General features: G+C 40.0%; 1 protein-coding gene across 1 annotated transcript in view; it reads right to left on the bottom strand.

Annotated features, from left to right (window-relative positions):
- The window catches only part of UNC79 (unc-79 homolog, NALCN channel complex subunit), a 279575-nt gene that overhangs the window by 147034 nt on the left and 109858 nt on the right, over nt 1-22683 (bottom strand). Inside the window, exon 14 of the mRNA XM_054447451.2 lies at nt 20865-21095. Coding sequence (XP_054303426.2) covers nt 20865-21095 — 231 coding nt within the window. The remainder of the gene's footprint in view (nt 1-20864; nt 21096-22683) is intronic.

The raw sequence follows: 22683 nt of genomic DNA, 5'->3' as shown, positions 1-22683 counted from the left end.
CCGCTCTGCCCCCCTGCACTACCTCTCAGCAAGCCGAACTCATTGCCTTAACTCAGGCCCTCACTATTGCAAAGGGACTACACATCAATATTTATACTGACTCTAAATATGCCTTCCATATCCTGCACCACCATGCTGTTATATAGGCTGAGAAAGGTTTCCTCACTATACAAGGGTCCTCCATCATTAATGCCTCCTTAACAAAAACTCTTCTCAAGGCCGCTTTACTTCCAAAGGAAGCTGGAGTCATTCACTCCAAGAACCATCAAAAGGCATCAGATCCCATTGCTCTGGGCAACACTTATGCTGATAAGGTAGCTAAAGAAGCTGCTAGCTTTCCAACTTCTGTCCCTCACAGCAGTTTTTCTCCTTCTCATTGGTCACTCCCACCTACTCCCCCACTGAAACTTCCACCTATCAATCTCTTCCCACACAAGGCAAATGGTTCTTAGACCAAGGAAAATATCTCCTTCCAGCCTCACAGGCCCATTCTATTCCGTCGTCATTTCATAACCCCTTCCATGTAGGTTACCAGCCGCTAGCCCATCTCTTAGAACCTCTCATTTCCTTTCCATCGTGGAAATCTATCCTCAAGGAAATCACTTCTCAGTGTTCCATCTGCTATTCTACTACCCCTCAGGGATTGTTCAGGCCCCTCCCTTCCCTACACATCAAGCTTGGGGATTTGCCCCTGCCCAGGACTGGCAAGTTGACTCTATTCACATGCCCTGAGTCAGGAAACTAAAATACCTCTTGGTCTGGGTAGACACTTTCACTGGATGGGTAGAGGCCTTTCCCACAGGGTCTGAGAAGGCCACCGCAGTCATTTCTTCCCTTCTGTCAGACATAATTCCTCGGTTTGGCCTTCCGACCTCTATACAGTCCGATAATGGACCGGCCTTTACTAGTCAAATCACCTAAGCAGTTTCTCAGGCTCTTGGTATTCAGTGGAACCTTCATACCCCTTACCGTCCTCAATCTTCAGGAAAGGTAGAACGGACTAATGGTCTTTTAAAGACATCTCACCAAGCTCAGCCTCCAACTTAAAAAGGACTGGACAGTACTTTTACCTCTTGCCCTTCTCAGAATTAGAGCCTGTCCTCTAGATGCTACAGGGTACAGTCCATTTGAACTTTTATATGGATGCACTTTCTTGCTCAGCCCCAACCTCGTCCCAGACAGCAGCTCTCTAGGCAACTATCTTCCAGTCCTCTGGCAGGATAGACAGGAAATTTGCCAGGCTGCTAATCTTCTCTTGCCTATTCCAGATTCCCAGCCATATGAAGACACCCTACCTGGACAATCAGTTCTTGTTAAGAATCTGACCCCTCAAACTCTACAACCTCGATGGACTGGACCCTACTTAGTCATCTATAGTACCCCAACTGCCGTCCACCTGCAGGATCCTCCCCACTGGGTTCACCGTTCCAGAATAAAGCTGTGTCCATTGGACAGCCAGCCTAATCTCTCTTCTTCCTCCTGGAAGTCGCAAGTACTCCCCCCTACTTCCCTTAAACTCACTTGCATTTCTGAAGAACAGTAATAACCCTTATGAGCCTAATACATCCCTTCATTCTATTAGGTCTATTTGTCCTTACCCTACTTTTTGCAACAGGGCTTTATGCAGTCACCCCCACTACTTGGACTGCGCCCCAAAAACTAGTCATCCCTGCTGTCTTCTGTCTAGTCATACTCCTACTCACCGTTCTCAACTACTCATAAATGCCCTATTCTTGTTTACATTGCCAGTTTACACTGTTTCTCCAAGCCATCGCAGCTGATATCTCCTGATGCTATCCCCAAACCGCCACTCTTAACTGCCTCTTAGAGTGGATAGATGATCTTTGCTGGCAGGGCACCCTCCAATACTTTTACCCTGATGAAGTTCTATTCTTTACTTTTATACTCACTCTTATTCTCATTCCCATTCTTATGCCACCCTCTACCTCTCCCCAGCTATCTCCACCACACTATCAATCTTACTCTCTCCTAGCCATTCCTAATCCCTCCTTAGCGAACAATTGCTGCTTTGCATTTCCCTTTCTTCCTGTGCCTACACAGCTGCCCCTGCCTTACATACAGACTGGGCAACATCTCCTGTCTCCCTACACCTCCGAACTTCCTTTAACAGGAAGTTCTTGAAGAACTTCTTTACTTTCTAGACAGGTCCAGCAAGACCTCCCCAGACATTTCACATCAGCAAGCTGCTGCCCTCCTCCACACTTACTTAAAAAACCTTTCTCCTTATATCAACTCTACTCCGCCCATATTTGGACCCCTCACAACACAAACTACTTTTCCTGTGGTCACTCCCTTATGTATCTCTCAGCAAAGACCCACTGGAATTCCCCTGGGTAACCTTTCACCTTCTTGATGTTCCTTCACTCTTCATCTCCAAAGCCCAACTACACACATCACTGAAACAATTGGAGCCTTCCAGCTCCGTATTGCAGATAAGCCCTCTATCAATACTGGAAAACTTAAAAACACTAGCAGTAATTATTGCTTAGGAAGACACTTACCCTGTATTTCACTCCATCCTTGGCTACCTTCCCCTTGCTCGTCAGACTCTCCTCCCAGGCCCTCTTCTTGTTTACTTATACCCAGCCCCATAAATATCAGTAAAAGGTTGCTCGTAGACACTCAGTGTTTTCTCATACACCATGAAAATCGAACCTCTCCCTCTACGCAGTTACCCCATAAGTCCCCATTACAACCTCTGACAGCTGCCGCCCTAGCTGGATCCCTAGGAGTCATGGTACAAGACACCCCTTTCAGCATTCCTTCTCATCTTTTTACTTTGCATTTCCAGTTTTGCCTGGCACAAGCTCTCTTCTTCCTCTGTGGATCCTCTACCTACATGTGTCTACTTGCTAATTGGACAGGCATATGCACACTAGTTTTCCTTACTCCCAAAATTCAATTTGTGAATGGGACCGAAGAGCTCCCTGTTCCCCTCATGACACCGAGATGACAAAAAAGAGTTATTCCACTAATATCCTTGCTTGTTGGTTTAGGACTTTCTGCCTCCACTATTGCTCTTGGTACTAGAATAGCAGGCATTTCAACCTCTGTCACGACCTTCTGTAGCCTGTCTAATGACTTCTCTGCTAGCATCACAGACATATCACAAACTTTATCAGTCCTTCAGGCCCAAGTTGACTCTTTAGCTGCAGTTGTCCTCCAAAACTGCCGAGGCCTTGACTTACTCACTGCTGAAAAAGGAGGACTCTGTATATTTTTAAATGAAGATTGGTGTTTTTACCTAAATCAATCTGGCCTGGTGTATGACAACATAAAAAAACTCAAGGATAGAGCCCCAAAACTCGCCAACCAAGCAAGTAATTATGCTGAACCCCCTTGGGCACTCTCTAATTGGATGTCCTGGGTCCTCTCAATTCTTAGTCCTTTAATACCTATTTTTTTCTTTCTTTTATTCGGATCTTGTACTTCCATTTAGTTTCTCAATTAATCCAAAACCGTATCCAGGCCATCATCAATCATTCTATACGACAAATGCTCATTCTAACAACCCCACAATATCACCCCTTACCACAAAATCCTCCTTCACCTTGACCTCTCCTACTCTAGGTTCCCAAGTTGCCCCTAATCCCGCTTGAAGCACCCCTCAGAAACATCGCCCATTATCTCTCCATGCCACCCCCCAAAAAATTTTCACTGCCCCAACACTTCAACACTATTTTATGTTATTTTTCTTATTAATATAAGAAAACAGGAATGTCAGGCCTCTGAGCCCAAGCTAAGCCATCGTATTCCCTGTGAACTTCACAGATATGTCCAGATGGCCCGAAGAAAGTGAAGAATCACAAAAGAAGTGAAAATGATCGGTTCCTGCCTTAACTGATGACATTCCACCACAAAAGAAGTGAAAATGGCCAGTCCCTGCCTTAACTGATGACATTACCTTGTGAAATTCCTTCTCCTGGCTCATTCTGGCTCTAAAGCTCCCCGACTGAGCACCTTGTGACCCCCACCCCTGCCAGCCAGAGAACAACCTCTTTGACTGTAATTTTCCACTACCTACCCAAATCCTATAAAATGGCCCCACCCCTATCTCCCTTTGCTGACTCTCTTTTCGGACTCAGCCCACCTGCACTCAGGTGATTAAAAAGCTTTATTGCTCACACAAAGCCTGTTTCATGGTCTTTTCACACGGACGCACATGAAAATTTCCTACACTAGCTTAGTAGTCAGACAAGATTAAAAACCTAACTTAGCAGTATGTGCCAATAACTGAGTCTCGGCCGTTGAAACAGCCATACTTCAACCACTCATATAGACTGCTAAGTGTTCAAACTGTGTTCAGATAAGACAAGCACCAACCTGTAACCAATCCAGCTGTTTCTGTACCTCACTGCCAATTTCTGTAGGTCACTTCCCTGTTTTTGTTTATAAATCTTTATACTCCAGCACAGCACACATAGCTGTTGTGCTGGAGTCTCTGTGAATCAGCTGTGATTCTGGGGGCTGCCCAATTCACAAATTGTTCATTGCTCAATTAAGCTCTTTTAAATTTAATTCAGCTGAAGTTTTTCTTTTATCAGTGCTGTCTTTGAGAGGAGAGAACTGGCAGCACATGGGTCCAGAGTCTGTATCACTCACATCCTGATCCATTTTTCCTCTTTCTGTGTTTAATTTGACATCTTATTCCCCCATGCGGCCCACTGGGTGGCATCTTGCAAAAATGAGAGGCTTCTGTCTAAGCTTCCATGAAACAGAAAAGGAAGATTTTCTTTTACAACGCAGCTTGGCCTCCACAGTTATGGCCCAGCGAACAGGGTCATCAAAAGCTGCTCTGCTCTTATGGAAGCTGCAGAGACAGGGAAACCAAAACCCTGGCATGCAGGCAAAAGGGTAAGAATTTCTTACCAGCCAGGGCCCCAGCCTCTCGCTCTCTGTGCAAACCAGTTAAGTAAATGGTATTTAAAAAAAAAAAAAAAAATCCCTGTTTCTCTCCTCTGCAAGATTTTTTTGTGTGTGTGTGTGAGATGGAGTCTTGCTCTGTCTCCCAGGCTGGAGTGCAGTGGCGCGATCTCGGCTCACTGCAAGCTCCCCCTCCCGGGTTCACGCCATTCTCCTGCCTCAGCCTCCTGAGTAGCTGGGACTACAGGTGCCCGCCACGATGCCCGGTTAATTTTTTGTATTTTTAGTAGAGACGGGGTTTCACCGTGTTAGCCAGGATGGTCTTGATCTCCTGACCTCATGATCCGCCCGCCTCAGCCTTCCAAAGTGCTGGGATTACAGGCGTGAGCCACCGCGCCCAGCCTGCAAGGTTTTGATTAATAAGAAAAAAGATGTGGGAGACTAGTCTTAGGTTGTAGCGAATCTGCTGTACTTTGTGATATGAATTTGTCGTTCTGCGTTGTTCTGCCATGGAGGGGTTACCACAGAATAGAATGTGGGTGTAGGACCCCTATAAGTCTGCTGCTTGAGCCAGCCCTGCAGACTGGTCAGTTACAAACTTCGCAATGGGTCCCTGAAACAAAAGCCAAATGAGGTTTCCCTCTTGTCTTGTTTTATATGCTTGAGAGCTTGACTTTTTGACCATGTGGGGGTATTCTCTCTCAGTCTCTGCCATCCACAGGGTGGAAATTTTCAGGTTCATGTAAGGCAGCCAGTCTGAAAGGACACATGATAATGTCATGGCTAGCCTTAAGGATTCTCTTAAGCAGTTAAAATCCTTTGCAAACTTGAAACTGTCTGCTCTAGATTACTTCTGGGAAGAACAATACTGTAGCTCTGTGGCTAAGGCTTTGTCCATTCATGATGGTGGCATGGGTTCAATTCCCAGCTTAGGGAATGAGTCCTTTCTGGTTTGATATTTATCTGACCTTTGCCATTTATTTATTCTTTTTCCCTCCATTGTCTTTGTGACCATATGGAGGTACTCTCTCTCCATCTCTACCATTCAGAGGGCAGAAATGTTTAGGTTCATGTCAGGCAGCTTGTGATTTTCTGTCTAGAATTTTCCTTTCTCTGAGCTATCTAGGAGGTGATTCTACATCTTGTAAAAACTGCTTGCAATCTCTTTGTAGACACTTTGTGCAGCTATGGTTAAATCATAACCTTAATTAAGGCTTATTGGATTTGTTAGGGAAGCAGGAGCCTAGGAGAGCCAGAGTAACCCCATTTTAAGTTCAGCTCCATCTTCAGATTAACTGGGCATATTCCTTGCTGGTCACTACCCACAGTCATATTTACAGTTGAGGAAACAGCCTAAGATACCGGCAAAGACACTCCTACAACAGCAGAAAGTCCAGATGTCCCAATACCCATAACAAAATATGGCTTCAAGATTGTTATAGTTATGGTTTGCTGTATTCACACACTAAAACATCAAGGATAGTTTTCTTTAAATCAATAGAATATAAATTTTGTCACGCTCTCTGCTCACACTTACATAGACATGGCTTAGCTTAGCTTTTATATAGAGATGACCCCTATACAAGAAAAACTTAAGGATGTCCTTCTCTGTAATGGAGTAGCTTTCAATAAACTCTCTATTCTCACTGCACTCTGCCACTCACCTTGAATTCCTTCCTGCATGAGATCCAAGAACCCTCTCTTGGGGTCTAGGTCAAGACCCCTTTTTCTAGTAACAGTTGCACTTGGGAAAATCCCTTTGGGAGAATAAAAGGCTTAAATGCCAGAAGCGTTGGCTGTTTGTCCCTAGCAGCCAGGCAATGGTCTGGCAATTAAAGATTCAAAAGGGTTTTTTTTAAAGAGCTCTATGGTAAATGAGATTAATTAAAAGGGGATAGCCAAGCTATACATACATTTAAAAGGCTGTTACGCTTTTTTCTCTTCTTGGATCTTGTTTTTTTGAAAAAAAGGTTTTTGGGTTTTTTTTTCTCAGTCGATTAAATTGTTTCTCCATTTACTCTGTCCTCTGGCACACATGCCCTCACTGCCTTGCATGAGAGGACTTAAGGTAATTTCTGACAGCCTGGAACTCCTTGAGAGAAACAGAAGAGGCAACACAGACTCCTGTTTTGGGAGAAACCTCTGTTTTCCAAGTAGAACCCAAAGAATTATAAGCAGACAGACACTTCTCAAAATCTGAGGCTCTGTTCTGTTTTGCATTATGTTACCTGATCTTTTTTACTTTTGGGGGCATCAGAAATTATTTTGCATTATTTAGAAATGTTGAATCTTAATGTGCAACAGCTAAATAAGAGGCATATTTTTTTAAATGTCCAATAGCAGTTGCTTACAGTGAGTGGCTATTACTACAGGGTGATACCCCTTTCTTTGTGTGTTTACATAAAAAGCCATGCTCTTGGGCACCTAGAAGGTATGAAATGGAGGATGGGCTGATTACAGAGCAGACTAATTGACGTTGGGTTGTCCAGCAGCCCTGGGGAAATGTACTTACAATAAAATATGCTGTGAAAGCATTGCACTGTCTTGTCTCATAGCACTTCCTTCTTTGGGGGGACCCAGTATTTGGTGTAAAAATGGGATCCTTGATTTTGGGAGATCTGTTCTGCCTTCCAGCTGTGCCCACCTACTAGGCCCTAAAAACTACACCCTTTCCTGGCCTTGTTCTTTAAAAGGCTCCACCCTGAACCCAATTTAAAAACTTACATCTTTAAAGAAATCTCCACATGTAAGAGTATCTGTTTTCCCTGGCTGTCTCACCTAAACTTTTACTCACACCATTTCTCCCTTGGTTTAAGTAAAATATAAATTATCTATCTTATTTCACCTAAGAATTGTCCCTTTTAAATGCAAATTCAGAGTTACCTCACTGATAATTATTTAGGGCAGAGAATAGATAATCAAAAGATTGATGCTCTATCTAAAATAAAATGAGAAAGAAATCTTGTCCAGGTGTGGTGGCTCACATCTGTAATCCCAGCACTTTGGGGGCCCGAGGCAGGTGGGTCACTTTAAGCCAGGAATTTGAGACCAGTCTGGCCAACATGGTGAAACCCCATTTCTACTAAAAATACAAAAATTAGCCGGGCATGGTGGTGTGCACCTGTAGTCCCAGCTACTTGGGAGGCTGAGGCAGGAGAATCACTTGAACCCAGGAAGCAGAGGTTGCAGTGAGCTAAGATCACACCACCGGTCTCCAGCTTGGGCGACAGAGAGAGACTCCATCTCAAAAATTAATTAAAAAAAAAAAGAAAGAAAATCTTAAAAACTGGCAAATGAAGAATCTTATAACTCTACCAGATCTGCTTCTCTGTCTGTGTATTTATATGTGTCATGTATGTGATGTCTTACTACCAAGATATGTAAAAGACCTCCAATGAATTGGCTTAAAGAAAAATAAATGCTTAAATAAAATATTTTATCAGAAAAACAAACACTTTAGTTCACATGGCTTCAGTAATCTTTAATAAATAAAGACAGTTTTAAAAACTATTAATAAAATAAAATTAAATGTCTTTAAAATTTAGGCATTCAGTCTAAATTAGCCAGGTCAGAAACTGCCCTTGCTAGATGCTTTAAGGTTATAAACTGTTTCTATGACTTTTGATAACTGTTTGACTTGCCTGCTTTGGGGCCATTAGATTCTAGGTAAGGCCTGGGGATATATAGAATTAGATACACTCCCTAGCTATACTGGAAAAGAGTCACATATTGCCGGTAGTTCCCAGGCTCTGCACTTGGTACAGAATTAAAATTGCATACACTAAAAATAAAAATTAGGTGTTTTTAATAAAAAGGCATGGGAATGTAGTTTTTAAAAGACAAACTAATTTTGTCTAATTTAGAGGTTGTTTAAGGATTGTTTTGGGTTAAAAGAAAGGTAGAATATAACTGAAAGTTTAAGCCAGTTGGAGAAGGTTTGTGAAAGATTAATCTGGAAACAGAAATTCTGTGTATGAGCTAGTTGACTAAAAGGGTATTATTTAGTTTTTCCATAAATTAAATATTAAAATAAAAGCTCGCTAACACAGGGCCAGAATCTGGGCTCATGTGTCAGAATAACAGGTTTTTCCTGGAGCATTTATCTGCTCTTTAACAAAAAATTTGCAAAGGGTTATAAAAATCTTACCTTATGGTCAAACTGGTTAAAATTAGATAGATTTGTTTATCAAATTTTATTGAAATTAGCTTTAGTATTAATATACTAATGCAAAGGTAAAATTTGGTTTTCCCTTTTGAGCAAGATTTTCATTCGCCTACAGGAAAAAGAGAGAGACGGAATTTTTTTTTTTTTTTTTGAGACAGAGTCTTGCTTCAGCCAGTCACCCAGGCTGGAGTACAATGGCATGGTCTCAACTCACTGCAACCTCCGCCTCCTGGGTTCAAGTGATTCTCCTGCCTCAGCCTCCCGAGTAGCTACGACTGCAGGCATGTGCCACCATACCCAGCTAATTTTTGTATTTTTAGTGGAGATGGGGTTACACTGTGTTGGCCAGGCTGGTCTCAAACTCCTGACCTCGTGATCCGCCCACCTCGGCCTCCCAAAGTGCTGGGATTACAGGCATAACCCACCGTGCCCAGCCATGCTGTCTTTATTGGGTCTGGTTATTTGGAAAGCTGAGTCCTCTCTCTATGAAAGACTAAAGGATTTTTGCTGTTTAGAAATCTTTGAGTTAATCATGTTGGTTAAATAAATAAACTGTGGTCCTACTTTGTGATGTCAAGTGTTCTAAATTTTGATATTTGACAAGCTTTCCAAAATCAAATCCTGAATTAAGCCTTTTTTCACCTAATTAACCATTTTGTATAGTAGGTCCTCTGAAGTCCAAAAGAGACATATGCAGCTTATTTGGTATATCAAAACCATACAGGAAACACTATCACATTTTAAATGGTGTTTAGCTTTTTTTAGATTATATTCACATAAGTGTGTGATTAATATGTATTCCAAAGTTATATGAGATTCCTATGATTCTGATATGCCTAAGTATCTGCTATCAATAACAATTAAGATTGTTATGTTAAATTATTGTGTGCCACAGAAATGACCAGATTTCCCTGTTGATTGCATCTTTAACTGTGGCTGTCCTAAGACTCTTGTCATCCACAGAAAATTGTCTTGTTTTAATCTATTCCAAAAGAAGGTTTATAATCAGCTAAAGGACTCTCATGGATACTCTTGGATGCAGGTCTCTGACAACTTGGAGACTGAGCCATTAGAATAGAGGGAAAAACTTGTAAGACCCTCTTGGAGATCTAATGTGTCCATAAATATCAAGCAGAACAGGAGTTAATTTCACGGACTAAACGAATAGGAGATTGAAATAAACTGTTTTTGACCTTTTCTTCCTGAAATGCTGCTAACCCTTTTTGTTTTGTTTTTCAGAGTCAAGAAAACTTTTTTCCCTTTTAAACTATTTACAACTTTTAACAACTGAGTAAACTACAACCTATAAGCAAAATTTCAAGCATGTTTCTTTCTCTCTACCTGATTTCTGCAGAATTTGGAAACTGTATGTGAGTATTCTTAACTTATGGCAATATAGTTGTTTGCATACATGCAATAAGAATCTGTTTTTTTTTGTAACAGGACGTAACTGGGGAAAATGGTTATTTTATCAAGGCTTTATGAGAATGACATGCTTTCATACTGCTTTTGTAAAAATTGAGGTTGACTTATAAAGCCGATAAAAGCCCATTGGAAAAATTGCCGTCATATCCTGTCTATGCAGTCCTTGTACAGGGTTCCTGACCTATGGTAAGTAAAGACTGTCACTTTCTAACAGGTCCAGGAGCCCCAAGTTATCTTTGGACTTCAAGAGGGGAGGAATTCACCCAATTCATACAAGTGTTTGCAGGCACAGATAAATCCATAGCTAGGCTCACAGCTTTAAAAAGTCTAATCTGAGAATCCTTACAAAACAAAGTTCCAGCAAAGCCAATTAAAAAAAAAAGTTTATATGGCAAATAATTATTCTTGCTGCACTTCAGGCAAATAATCAAAACAAGTATAATGAAACTAAAATTTAATTTGCAAACACATCAGTCCTACCGTCATTTGTCTTTGATAAAAATGAGAGACTGGAGAGAAAAAGAGTATAATACACCTGTTGTAGGTTCTAGTCTTATCTGTTGTTTTTGAGCTTTTTAATATTATTTTCTGGGCTGCAAGTCTCCAAACTAACATTTTAAAAATTTTCTTCCACTTCTCTGACTTAATGAAATTGCTACTACCTTTTTCCTAAGGCCCTGCAAACTAAGGCTTATTCTTTATAATACAAGCAAAAAAACATGAAAAATTGCCACCACCCTCCTCCTCTGTAACTAAAGATGCTTTGAGCCTAATAACTGGGTAGATTATGCCCACCATTAACAGTTGTTTTTCTTTTGTTTCCATAGAAATGTCTCTTATTAAAAGTATGTTTGCCTTATATTTCAGACACCAGGAGACTCATTCTCCAGCCTATTCACTTAAATTCCAAATGGCATCTGATTTCTTCTCATAGCATTGTTAAACTGGACTTAGTATTTTACTAATTATCACTGGGTGCTATTTGATTTTTAAAATAATTATTTGTTATATTCAACAGGCATACAGATGGTTAAAGTTTATGCCTTCCAGGCTTCAACAGTTCTAAGTCAAGCTAATGATGGCCCAAGGATTCCAACCCATACCATCCCAGAAGGATTCTAGTCCCTACAGGTCTCTAGAACAGTCAGTGAGAGATTTCTATGTTCCTCTGAGGTTAGACAGGGACAACAACCTGTTCAGCATAGCTGTTCAGTATAGCTTCAGAAGATGAGATCTTCAGCCCTTTTTCCTTAAGAATAAAGAGAGTGAAATATCTCAGAGGGGAATGAGACAGTAAAGATAAGGCTTGGCTTCAGCTCACACCCACTAGAGCATTCTTTCATGCTTTCCCACTGATCTCAAAACCCACACCACTACCTCACCAACGCATATCCATTAATAGTCATACAAAGAAAACGGCCGTTCTGTATTGTTCTTCTGTGCTCTTATATGTTTAACCATGCCTTTTACTTAAACAATTCCAGAAACTGGCCTTAGGAGATCCAAAATTAAACTAAGGTTGCTGAGTCTCCCATCTCCGGAAGGAATGCTGAACAACTGATTTACAGCTGTTGCCACTGGCCAGACCAGCAGGTGACCGATAACGCAAGACAACCATCACAACCAGCTTTGCTGACCTGCATACTCTACCCCTAACATGCATTGCCCAACCCAGCCTGTATAATCTACCGCTGATGTCAATTCCCATGCTTTGCCTTAAAAAAATAAATCCTGGCCGGGCGCGGTGGCTCACCCTGTAATCCCAGCACTTTGAGAGGCCGAGGCGGGCAGATCACGAGGTCAGGAGTTTGAGACCATCCTGGCTAACACGGTGAAACCCCGTCTGTACTAAAAATATAAAAGATTAGCCGGGCTTAGTGGCGGGCGCCTGTAGTCCCAGCTACTAGGGAGGCTGAGGCAGGAGAATGGCGTGAACCCGGGAGGCGGAGCTTGCAGTGAGCCGAGACTGCGCCACTGCACTCCAGCCTGGGCTACAGAGCAAGACTCGGTCTCAAAAAAAATAATAAATAAATAAATAAATAATAAAATAAAAAATAAATCCTACCAGCTCTTTTTTGGGGAACCAGCTCGGAGATTCTTGTGCCTCCACTGTCTCCCTTGCACTTGAGAACAAGTCCTGAAAATAAAGCCTTATCTAGGAAGTCCTCTTGGCCCCATATTAATTTCCATTACATGGAGAGCCAAGGAGCCTGTGGTCTGTAACATATGTATATACATTATGTATATGTGGTATCTTCTTACCTCCAGAAAATATTGCCAAATTACTTTATAAAATTCCTTAAGAGACCTCTATTCTAAATGGGTTTTGTGAAACAAGTAACTCAAAATTGAAGCTGTTGGAATTTTATATTTAAGGGAATGTGATTATGGGACCTGAGTCATGTAAACGGGCAGCTGCAACCTAGGCAACTGTAACCTTGTTTTTCTAATTACAGATTAACCTTTTTTCTTACTTACATCATTTTGTAAAATGTAGTAAATGACTAAATTGAGCCAGGGAGACTCCTTCCCTCTTTTTTATTTTTTGTTTTTTGTTTTGATACGGAGTCTTGCTCTGTCTCCCAGGCTGGAGTGCAGAGCCGCGATCTTGGCTCACTGCAACCTCCGCCTCCCGAGTTCAAGCAATTCTCCTGCCTCAGCCTCCCAAGTAGCTGAGATTACAGGCACATGCCACCATGCCCAGCTAATTTTTGTATCTTTAGTAGAGACGAGGTTTCACCATGTTGGCCAGGCTAGAACTTCCCTCTTTCTTCTCTCACAGAGACTTCATGACTATCATATTGTCTAGGATGAAATGTTAAATATACTCTTTTAAATTGGAAAGGCAACGAAAACTAGCTGTATGGAAATGAAAACAAACTGTAACTAACTAAATTGTTGCAATTTATAAACCACCCTTGTGTAGAAAACGTTATAATCCTGCTAAATTTCTTTGTTTTCTGCCTATATAAGCAAGGCCTTAACTTTTAACTGCAGAGCACTGACACTATTTCTCTGAAGTCCATGTTTGCTGAATGGCCATTCCCAGCTTTTTGCTTAAATACATGGTTTAAAACTGGTTTCTGATCCTTTTGATTAATTCAGATTGACAGTTGCAAAACATATACACTTACATGTTAAATTAAGTCTAGCCTAAAGCTGTCTTCTTACATATTCTAAGTTTGGCCCAACAGTTTCTACGTATACATAGTGAACTGTAACCTAGCTGCATGTATAAACAGATTGTAACCTACTCTTGTGCCAATCACTGACTTTTGGCCAATCAAAGGCAGCCAATTGTTAATAAGGCAAACACCAGGATGTAACCAATCTGGCTGTTTCTGTACCTCATTTCCATTTCCTGTACATTACTTTTCTTTTCCTGTCTTTTTTTTCCACCACATGGCTATGCTGGAGCCTTTCTGAATCTATTCTGGTTCAGAGGCTGCCTGATTTGTGAGTTGTTCTTTGCTCAATTAATCTCTGTTAAATATAATTTGTCTAAGGTTTTTATTTTAACATATATAAATTAAATATTCCTAAAACTCTCAGAAATATAGGAACCAACCCAAATGCTTCCGAGTGTACATGATTTCAGTAAATCAGTAAATAAGACAAGTATAATATTGTTGGTTTAATAAAAACAGCTGTGTTTTCAGAGCTATCAACATTGAGTACCATGCTGAGCACACGTTTTGCTTCTACCTGGGCTTACTACTCAAATAAACTAATATGTTTACCAATGCTTAAGATTATAGAATTTACAGTTTGGATTCTAATTAAACAGAATCATTATTCTGACAAAGTTTATATCAACAGTAATTGTGTTTTATAATGTTTCTGCTTAGATGTAGTTTTCAAAATCTTTTTGGTAACTTGAAACCTTAACGGTATACTAAGTCAAATTAAATGGCAGGTATTCATTGAAAATCTAGATCACTTCTAAGTAGGATAAAATATTAACACATTAATTGCTGATCATAAGTTTATCTGCTTTTAGCTTCTTATTTTTTACAAATGCTAAAGACATTTGGGTTTGTTAAAAAGGATGTTCTTTTTGCCACATTGGGGAATCATACTAAGAAGAATATACGTCTAGAAATTGTGAGATGGTATACTCACAAAATTTGCTAAAATGCCAAAAAATGCTGATATACAACAGGCAATTCACAGTTGTCTAATAGTTTTCTCTGGAAAATAAAGGATAATAAGGGTTGAAAATTATAATCAATCATATGTAAATTGAACTACTAGACATAATCAGGATGAAAGAAAAACCTCTGTGTGCAAAGTATTCAAGTAATGTAGAATGTGGTTTTGTTACAGGAAAAAGAGCAATTCTTTCCTAAAGGAGCTGTTTACTCATTATTCCTGAATGAGGAAGACGAAAGGACCAAAACCTGAAAGGGAAGTGTGGGGAAGACAGAGAAAGAGATTTTTATCTTGTGTGGTCATGTTGACTAAGATTGAGTAGATTTACTGTAAGGTTTTTAAGTGGCCTTTAATATTAACAGTGTACTGATGCAAAACTAGAGTTTCATTTTCTCTCTCTTAAAAAAACAACATTTTTTAGATTATGTTATTTCTGTTCTTAATAAGAGTACGTTGTAAAAGGTTTTTCTTTACCTTTTGAAAAATCTGCCTAGGAAACTACCACAGTCTGAATATTTGTGTCCCCCCAAAGTTCTTAGGGTGAAACCTAATCACCAATGTGATGATTTTAGAAGGTTGGGCCTATTGGGAGGTGATTAGATCATGAAAGCAGAGCCTTTATGAATGAACGCCCTTGTAAAAGGGACCTCAGAGAGCTACCTTGCCCCTTCCATCACATAAGGACACTGCCAGAAAGCACTATCTATGAACCAGAACACAGGCCCTCACCAGACACTAAATCTGCCTTGATCTGGGACTTTCCAGCCTCCACAACTGTGAGAAATTTGTTGTTTATAAGCTACCCAGTCTATGGTATTTTGCTATTGCAGCCCAAACAAACTGAAGAAACTAAGACAGAAACAAAGACTCTGTGTCTTATCAGAATAATTTCCTGTGGTTTTTTTGTTTTTGTTTTTGATTTCGTTTTTTTGTTTTTTGGTTTTTTTTTTGAGACAGGGTCTCACTCTGTCACCCAGGCTGGAGTGCAAGTGTGTGATCATGGCTCACTGCAGTCTCAACCTCCCAGCAATCCTCTCACCTCAGCCTCCCAAGTATCTGGGACTACAGGTGCGAGCCAACATGCCAGGCTAATTTTTTAAAAATTTTTTGTAGAGACAAGGTCTCCCTAGGTCGCCCAGGCTGATCTCAAACTCTTGGGCTCAAGTGATCCTCCAACCTCGGTCTCCCGAAGTGCTGGGATTACAGGCATGAGCCACTACTCCTGGCCTTCCTGTGCTTTTTGTCTTTATCATGTCCTAGATTATTTAAGAGAACCAAGTCTTCTAAATATTAAAAGAGCTAAGTTTTGTTCTCTTTTTGTTTCTTACAATTGTGTTGCTCCCTGTATTTACTTTTGAAATCATTTAGTGTCATATAGGTTAAATAAATAAGAATTGTTTCGCAGTGACCTGTAATGTTGATTAATCAAGTACTCAAATCTTTTGACATTTCTGATAACTTTTCATATTTTGCCTTTCCAAAGCCAAATCCTAAATAAAATCCTGGTCTTGAACTGACTGAAATTTCCCAGAGGGATGCTTGAATATCTCAAAGGATTTGTTCTTACCTATAAAAAGATACATTAAACTAATTAGGTTTATTTGATATGTTGAATTCTATGGAAAGCGTTGTCAAATAAAAAGAGATGTTTAACTGTCCTTAGGTTACATTTGTATAGGTAAATGTTATGAATACAAATATTTTGGGAATTATACAAAGTTCCTAGAAATTTGTCAATGCCCTTGGTGGCATGATACGTCTTTATGCTTCTTTGTCTGATGGTAGACAACAATGACAAAATATTATCAGTTATCATTTTGTTATTATTTTAATGTTTCATGCTACAGAAACAACAAAACTGCCTTGTCAACTGTGTCACAGTGAACTTTCAGCAGATCTTTAACTATGACTATTTTAAGCCTTTTGTCATTCAGACAGTAATTGTTATCTGATGTTTCTCTGAAAACTCTTGCAATCAGCTAGTAGCAAGAATGCTTATTTTCAACATAAACAGATTGTCTCTGAGATCCGTGGAAAGGACTATGACAGGTACCCTGAGGTACAGGCTTCTGGTGGCATTGCTTAAATAATTGAGATCATACCACTGGAATGAGTAAGGATTGCCAGAACTCTAGTGGAGCAGCTAATGGGTTCATTAACTGCTAACTCAATCAAGCAGAACAAGACTGAATTACATAGAACTGAATGATAAATGATTATAATTTGTATTGTTTTTTGTTTAGAACATTGCTAGTTTTTCAATCAACGTTCTGTTTTTGAGATACAAGGAACCCCCTTCTCTTTCTCCTAAGCTATCTATAACTCACAATAATTTGGTAGATTTATACCTTTGTAAACAAACATGAAATATATCTTTTTTTCTCTCTACTTGATTCCTCCAGAATTCAGACGCTCTTATTGAATATTCCTATTTTCATAGCATTATAGCTATTTGCATAAGTTGAATAACAATCTGTTCTGCTTTTAACAGGACATAATTGGGAAACTTGGTTATGAAACCACTTTTGCAAAAATTATGACAGTGAGAAAATAATGACAGTGGAGGAGATCGGATCTAGCCAATCCCCTTCTTGCCTTTAGCATTTAAACTGCCAAACTAGCTTTGGGAGATATTTAGCTTACAGTTTAAATGACAGTAGCCCTTCTCCAAAATTCAAATGCCTTTCTTAAGAGACCACAAGGCTATGAGGAGGAAAGGAGCCTGAATTCTGCTAAGGTGTAGACATAAATGGTTGCCAGCTGTTATTCCAGAGGTCACAAGATATGCAGCTTCTCCAATTATTCCTGCAGATAACATCACTATGATAGAACCTAAGACTGGCCTTTTGAGATAGCTTTTCATGTTTTTTTTGCATGTCTGACACCCATGGCTCCACCTGGAGCCATGTCCTCCTGTGTCCCCACCCATAATCAACTCAGCATAGGAGGACAGCTTCAACTCCCTATGATTTCATCTCCAACCCAACCATCAGCAGCAGCAAGCATCCACTGCCTAGCCACCCCTACTCCTTCCTCCAAATTGGCTTTGAGAAACCCCTAACCTACAAGCCTTTGATGAGACTGATTTGAGCAATAACTCAGTCTCTTGTGTGGCACGGCTGGCCTCATGTCAATTAAACTCTTTCTATACTCAATTCCGTGAATCGATGTTGTTTGTGCAGCAGGCAGGAAGAACCCATCAGGCAGTTACAGTTATATTACAAGCCTTTGCAGAATGTCATATTTGTGAATTGTGTGGAATCTGATATGACTAAACAGTTTTAAGGAACTAAGATTGACTTTATGGAGCCAGTGTTTTCAAAGCCCTCTTGGAAAAACAGATTCGATACCTGCATTACAGAATTCTCAGCCTTACAGATGAGTAAGAAAGGTCACTTCCTAGGAAACTTAGAATATTTGGGAGACCTCAAGGAGAAAGGAATTCACCCAAATCTATAAGTATTACAGATGAAATCTGATGACAAGCTCTTGGCCTGACTTCTAGCATCAAGAAACCTCTAAAACTCCAATCTGAGATTCCTTATAAGAGTTCTGGCAATGCAAACTTTAAAAAGCCCTAAGTGGTCAATTACCATTCTTGCTGTGCTTGTGCAAATGATCAGACCAAATTTAAAGAGACTAATTTTGTAACCAAAAGTAATCTTACTTTGATTATCTTTGGTCAAAATGCAGGTGATTGTAAAGAGAAATTTTATGTTTTGATGAAAAACTATAACCCACCCTTGTGAGTGATCAGATTCTAGTCCTGTTCATCACCTTTGAGATAGTTTTCACCTCTTTGTAAACTAGATCCTTCTGTCTTGCCCATTTTGCCAGTAATTAACACTTCTAACTTTTCTCCTACCCACCTGACATGGCATCACTGAGAACTAAAACCTAACTTCCTAGATCATTATTAAGACTCTGGGTTATCTTGTTACAAAGCCCTAAAAGCTGAAGCAGGACAATATGATATAAAATTCAAAGGACTTATTGCTACAACAGTTTGGTCCACTCAGGAAGTTCACCAAACACTCACCTCTTCTCTGCTTTGCTCTGGAAAATAACCGTAACTGTGACACTGATGTTCTCACTCCACTGTCTACACATGCTTCAAGACCAACATCTAGACATCTTCTCAACTGTCTGCCCTCCATACTCAAAACCTAGATTTATAATCTATCCCAACCATTAATCTGTGCTTTTCTGGTTCCTCGTTGTATGCTCTTGTTCTCTTCTGCAGGTCTCTTACCTCACAATTTCTAGCCTAAATCTTCCCTCTATAGCAATCAACCTAGCTTCTTTCATGTATGTTGAAACTTCAAGGGAAGTTTCAGATGAGGGAAATGTTATCCACTGAAACCCTACAGTTGGTATAAAGATTATTTTAAAGTGAAAACATTTAAGCTAAAGAAGATGCAAAAAGAAATCTTATCTGAACTTCCATTATGTGACTCAAGCAGAGTCTCCAGAGAAAACCCTTCTGTTAACCCCCTCCAAAGGGAGTTTCCTGTGGATTCAGCTGCTGTGGAGATAGCCCAGTTCCTGCCCAGCTCCCATGGCATTAAAAAACCCAATGGAACCTTCCATACCTTCTCACTGGAGCCCTTAAGTAAACCTTTTGTTAAGTTTGATATATAAATCTTTTATCTCTGGCTATTCAGGAAGTAATGTATCACTGAGATCTCCCACATGTACTCATAAATAAAGTTTGTCTTCTCTCCAGTTAAACTATTATCAGTTAATTTGCAGGCCCCAAAACATCTGCACCTAAGTTGGAATAAGAAAAGTTTTTCTCCCAACATAATCATTTCTTCTCATTTTCCAGAAGCATGTCACATCAATCCTTCACTATTCCAATAGACATAATAATAGAAAACATATCAACACAGGCAAAGAATGTCAGAAAATGGGAAATTTCCTTTAGGCAAAAATTCAGTTTTCTAAGTGAGTCAGTAGGTGGCACCAAAGAAGAAAGAAGTACATCTCAATAAATGCACAGATCACTCTGAGTCCTGAAAATCCAATAAAAGTTACCCCTATAGATGGTCTGTGCTGTTTTATCCTTAAATGTCCTACTTTAGCACAGGTTTCTACTGAAAACTGCCTCAAGATCTCTTTGAAAGGAAAAAAAAATCACAAATAAAAATAACACTTAGAAAACACTTGGAAAAAAATTTCACATATCACTGCCAAAACCTGATTCTGGACATCCACCTTTCTGGGTTAGACGCAAATTACATCATATTCAAAAAATATGGGCTGCTCACAGCGGCTCATGCCTGTATAATCCCAGCACTTTGGGAGGCTAAGGCAGAAAGATCGCTGGAGGCCAAGAGTCTGAGACCAGCCTGAGCAACATAGAGAGACGCCATCTCTACCAAAAAATTTTTTTAATTAGATGGATGTGGTGATGCATGCCTGTAGTCTCTGAGGTGGGAGGATCTCTTGAGCCCAGGAGTTCAAGGCTGCTGTGAAAACGACTACACCACTGCAGTCCATCCTGGGTGACAAAGTGAGACCCTGTCTCAAAAAAAAAAAAAAAAAAAAAGGAAAAAAGAAACATGGGATCTTCTCAGATGTGATCCACTGAGGCAGAAGCAAGAGGATCAGCACAGAGAAATCTGTTCTTAAGTGAGAGGAATAGGTACATTTTGTCTGACCCTGAACCTTTTTGGCATTTCAAATGGCAGGGCAGGGACTTCTACCATTCACCTGTATATATATATACATGATTAAAAAAAGAAAAAAAGCATTTCCCCTAGTTGAATGGTAATCTTTCCAAAGATTCTAAGCCAAAAGGGGACTGAGCTCTAGTAACCTCATAGAAAGGCTTTTTTGTTGTTGTTTCTTAATAAAAATATTTAGCTTCCCAGCTACTCCAGAGGCTGAGGCAGGAGGATCAGTTGAGCCCAGGAGTTCAAGGCAGCCAGCCTGGGCGACATAGCAAGATCCCATTTCAAAAAAAAAAAAAAAAATCAGCCATGTCAAGAAAGAATAGTCCCTTAAATTCTTAAAGATACCTCACAAATGCATCTTGCCATTCTTCCTCATCCCAAATCAACATCAAAGCAGTACATCATCCAAGATATAGTTACTAAATTCCTTTAGCTATACTAATTAAAATAAGGAGAGATGTTCCTCCTCTGCAGACACTGATAATACCCACATGGCTAAGGCAGCACTTCTCCCCAAGTCCTCCTCTCTAACAAGGTGCGAGCTGTAGGCCTCCACTTACCCTGGCAAATTCCATGGGTTTAGGAAGAAGGCACATGACCATGACATCGAAGCGAACATCACATACGGTCTTCAGCCATTTGGTGACAAACTGAGGCTTCAGCTTTTCCACCAGACTTCCCACTTCATCATCCATCATATACGCAGTGGAGTGAAACCACTGAAACACCATGGCCACCAGCCGGGCCAAGCTTTCTGTAGGCGTGTTCTCACTGGGTGTGCAGAGGCTCACCTAGAAGTCGGTAGATTAGAATCTTGTTCAGCTTCCATCCATCTTTACAAAATTATTACAGGTGCATTAAGAGGCAAAAAATAAATAAAAATAAAAAGATATCCCAGATAATCTGTTTGAAATAGGCAGTTTTAAAAATGGGGATTGCTTATCCAGAAACTGTGTTCCTTTCTACAGGGATAGAGGGATTGCAACAATTTTCCCTCAAGATTTCACCTTCTAATTAAGCATTTTCTCCTACAAGAAATCCATTATATAATCTGCACCAGATAAATGCTTCTAAAAAGTTAGGTCAACAAAATGATATTTCATCAATATCCTCAATGAAAATAATGTTATATACATTTCAGTTCTAAAATGATCATATTTTGCTAAGAATTGTGTATTAGTAATAATTCAGACACCTTGGAGTCCCCCAGTTCACTATCATAAATAGACTTTTTTTTTTTTTTTTTTTTTGATGGAGTCTCCCTCTGTCGCCCAGGCTGGAGTGCAGTGGCGCGATCTCGGCTCACTGCAAGCTCCGCCTCCCGGGTTCATGCCATTCTCCTGCCTCAGCTTCCCGAGGAGCTGGGACTACAGGCGCTTGCTACCACGCCCAGCTAATATTTTGTATTTTTAGTCAAGACAGGGTTTCACTGTGTTAGCCAGGATGGTCTCGATCTCCTGACCTCATGATCTGCCCGCCTTGGCCTCCCAAAGTGCTGGGATTACAGGCGTTAGCCACTGCGCCCGGCCCATAAATAGACTTTTTAAAACATCATTCATTCATTTACTATGAACTAATCTTTTATTGAGTACTATGGCAGGGTCCAGGAATAAAAAAATAAATAAAACATTGTCCTTGCCTTCAAAGAGTTCACAGTAGTAGCCATTGTGTCATTAAATAGTAACTTCTAGGAAGCAAGATATGTGAAATCAACAATTAAATGCCAATTTGGTAAAGACTCTTTCACGGAACTATGTGCAAGCATAATAGAGATATATCACTATGGAGACTGAATTAATGTCTCCAACGGGCAAAACAAAAGCCTGCTTCTCTGCAGCATTGGTAAATTCAGCTTGCTTGGGACGTTAGATCTGTATGTTTGATCTCTACTGAATAGATGTTGAAGTTAAATCAGTCAATAGCAATCATATTCCTTGCATTACTTTGGCTATAACTTCTCTGGTGTACACAGACTTACCATAAATATACAAGAAGCTCCACAGAGACTGAACTTTCAAGAAAAATTTCATCTACATAGGTGATGGGACGTGAATTATCTGTAAATGTTATTGAATCCAGTACTTGACAATATATACTAGCAACTTTCCTACTTGCACCAGTCTAGATCCTGATACTGTAGGTTTAACACCTGGCTCTTCATCAAAATCAATGGCCAAGAGCTTTTTAAAAAATTCCCAAGATTCTGGAATGCGATCTGGGCATCGTTAGTTTTTAAAAGCTTTCCTAGGTAAATCTAACATGCAGCTCAGGATTGGCAGCTATTGCCATAGCTTCAGTCCCATTGCTAAGGTTACTTTTTCACTATTTACTCCTTTTAAAAGAACAAAAGAAATTCCTCTTCAGTACAATTTTGAAATG

This window comes from Pongo pygmaeus, chromosome 15, assembly GCF_028885625.2.
Source record: "Pongo pygmaeus isolate AG05252 chromosome 15, NHGRI_mPonPyg2-v2.0_pri, whole genome shotgun sequence".
Taxonomy (NCBI): domain Eukaryota; kingdom Metazoa; phylum Chordata; class Mammalia; order Primates; family Hominidae; genus Pongo; species Pongo pygmaeus.
This window is presented reverse-complemented; position numbering and strand designations above follow the sequence as displayed.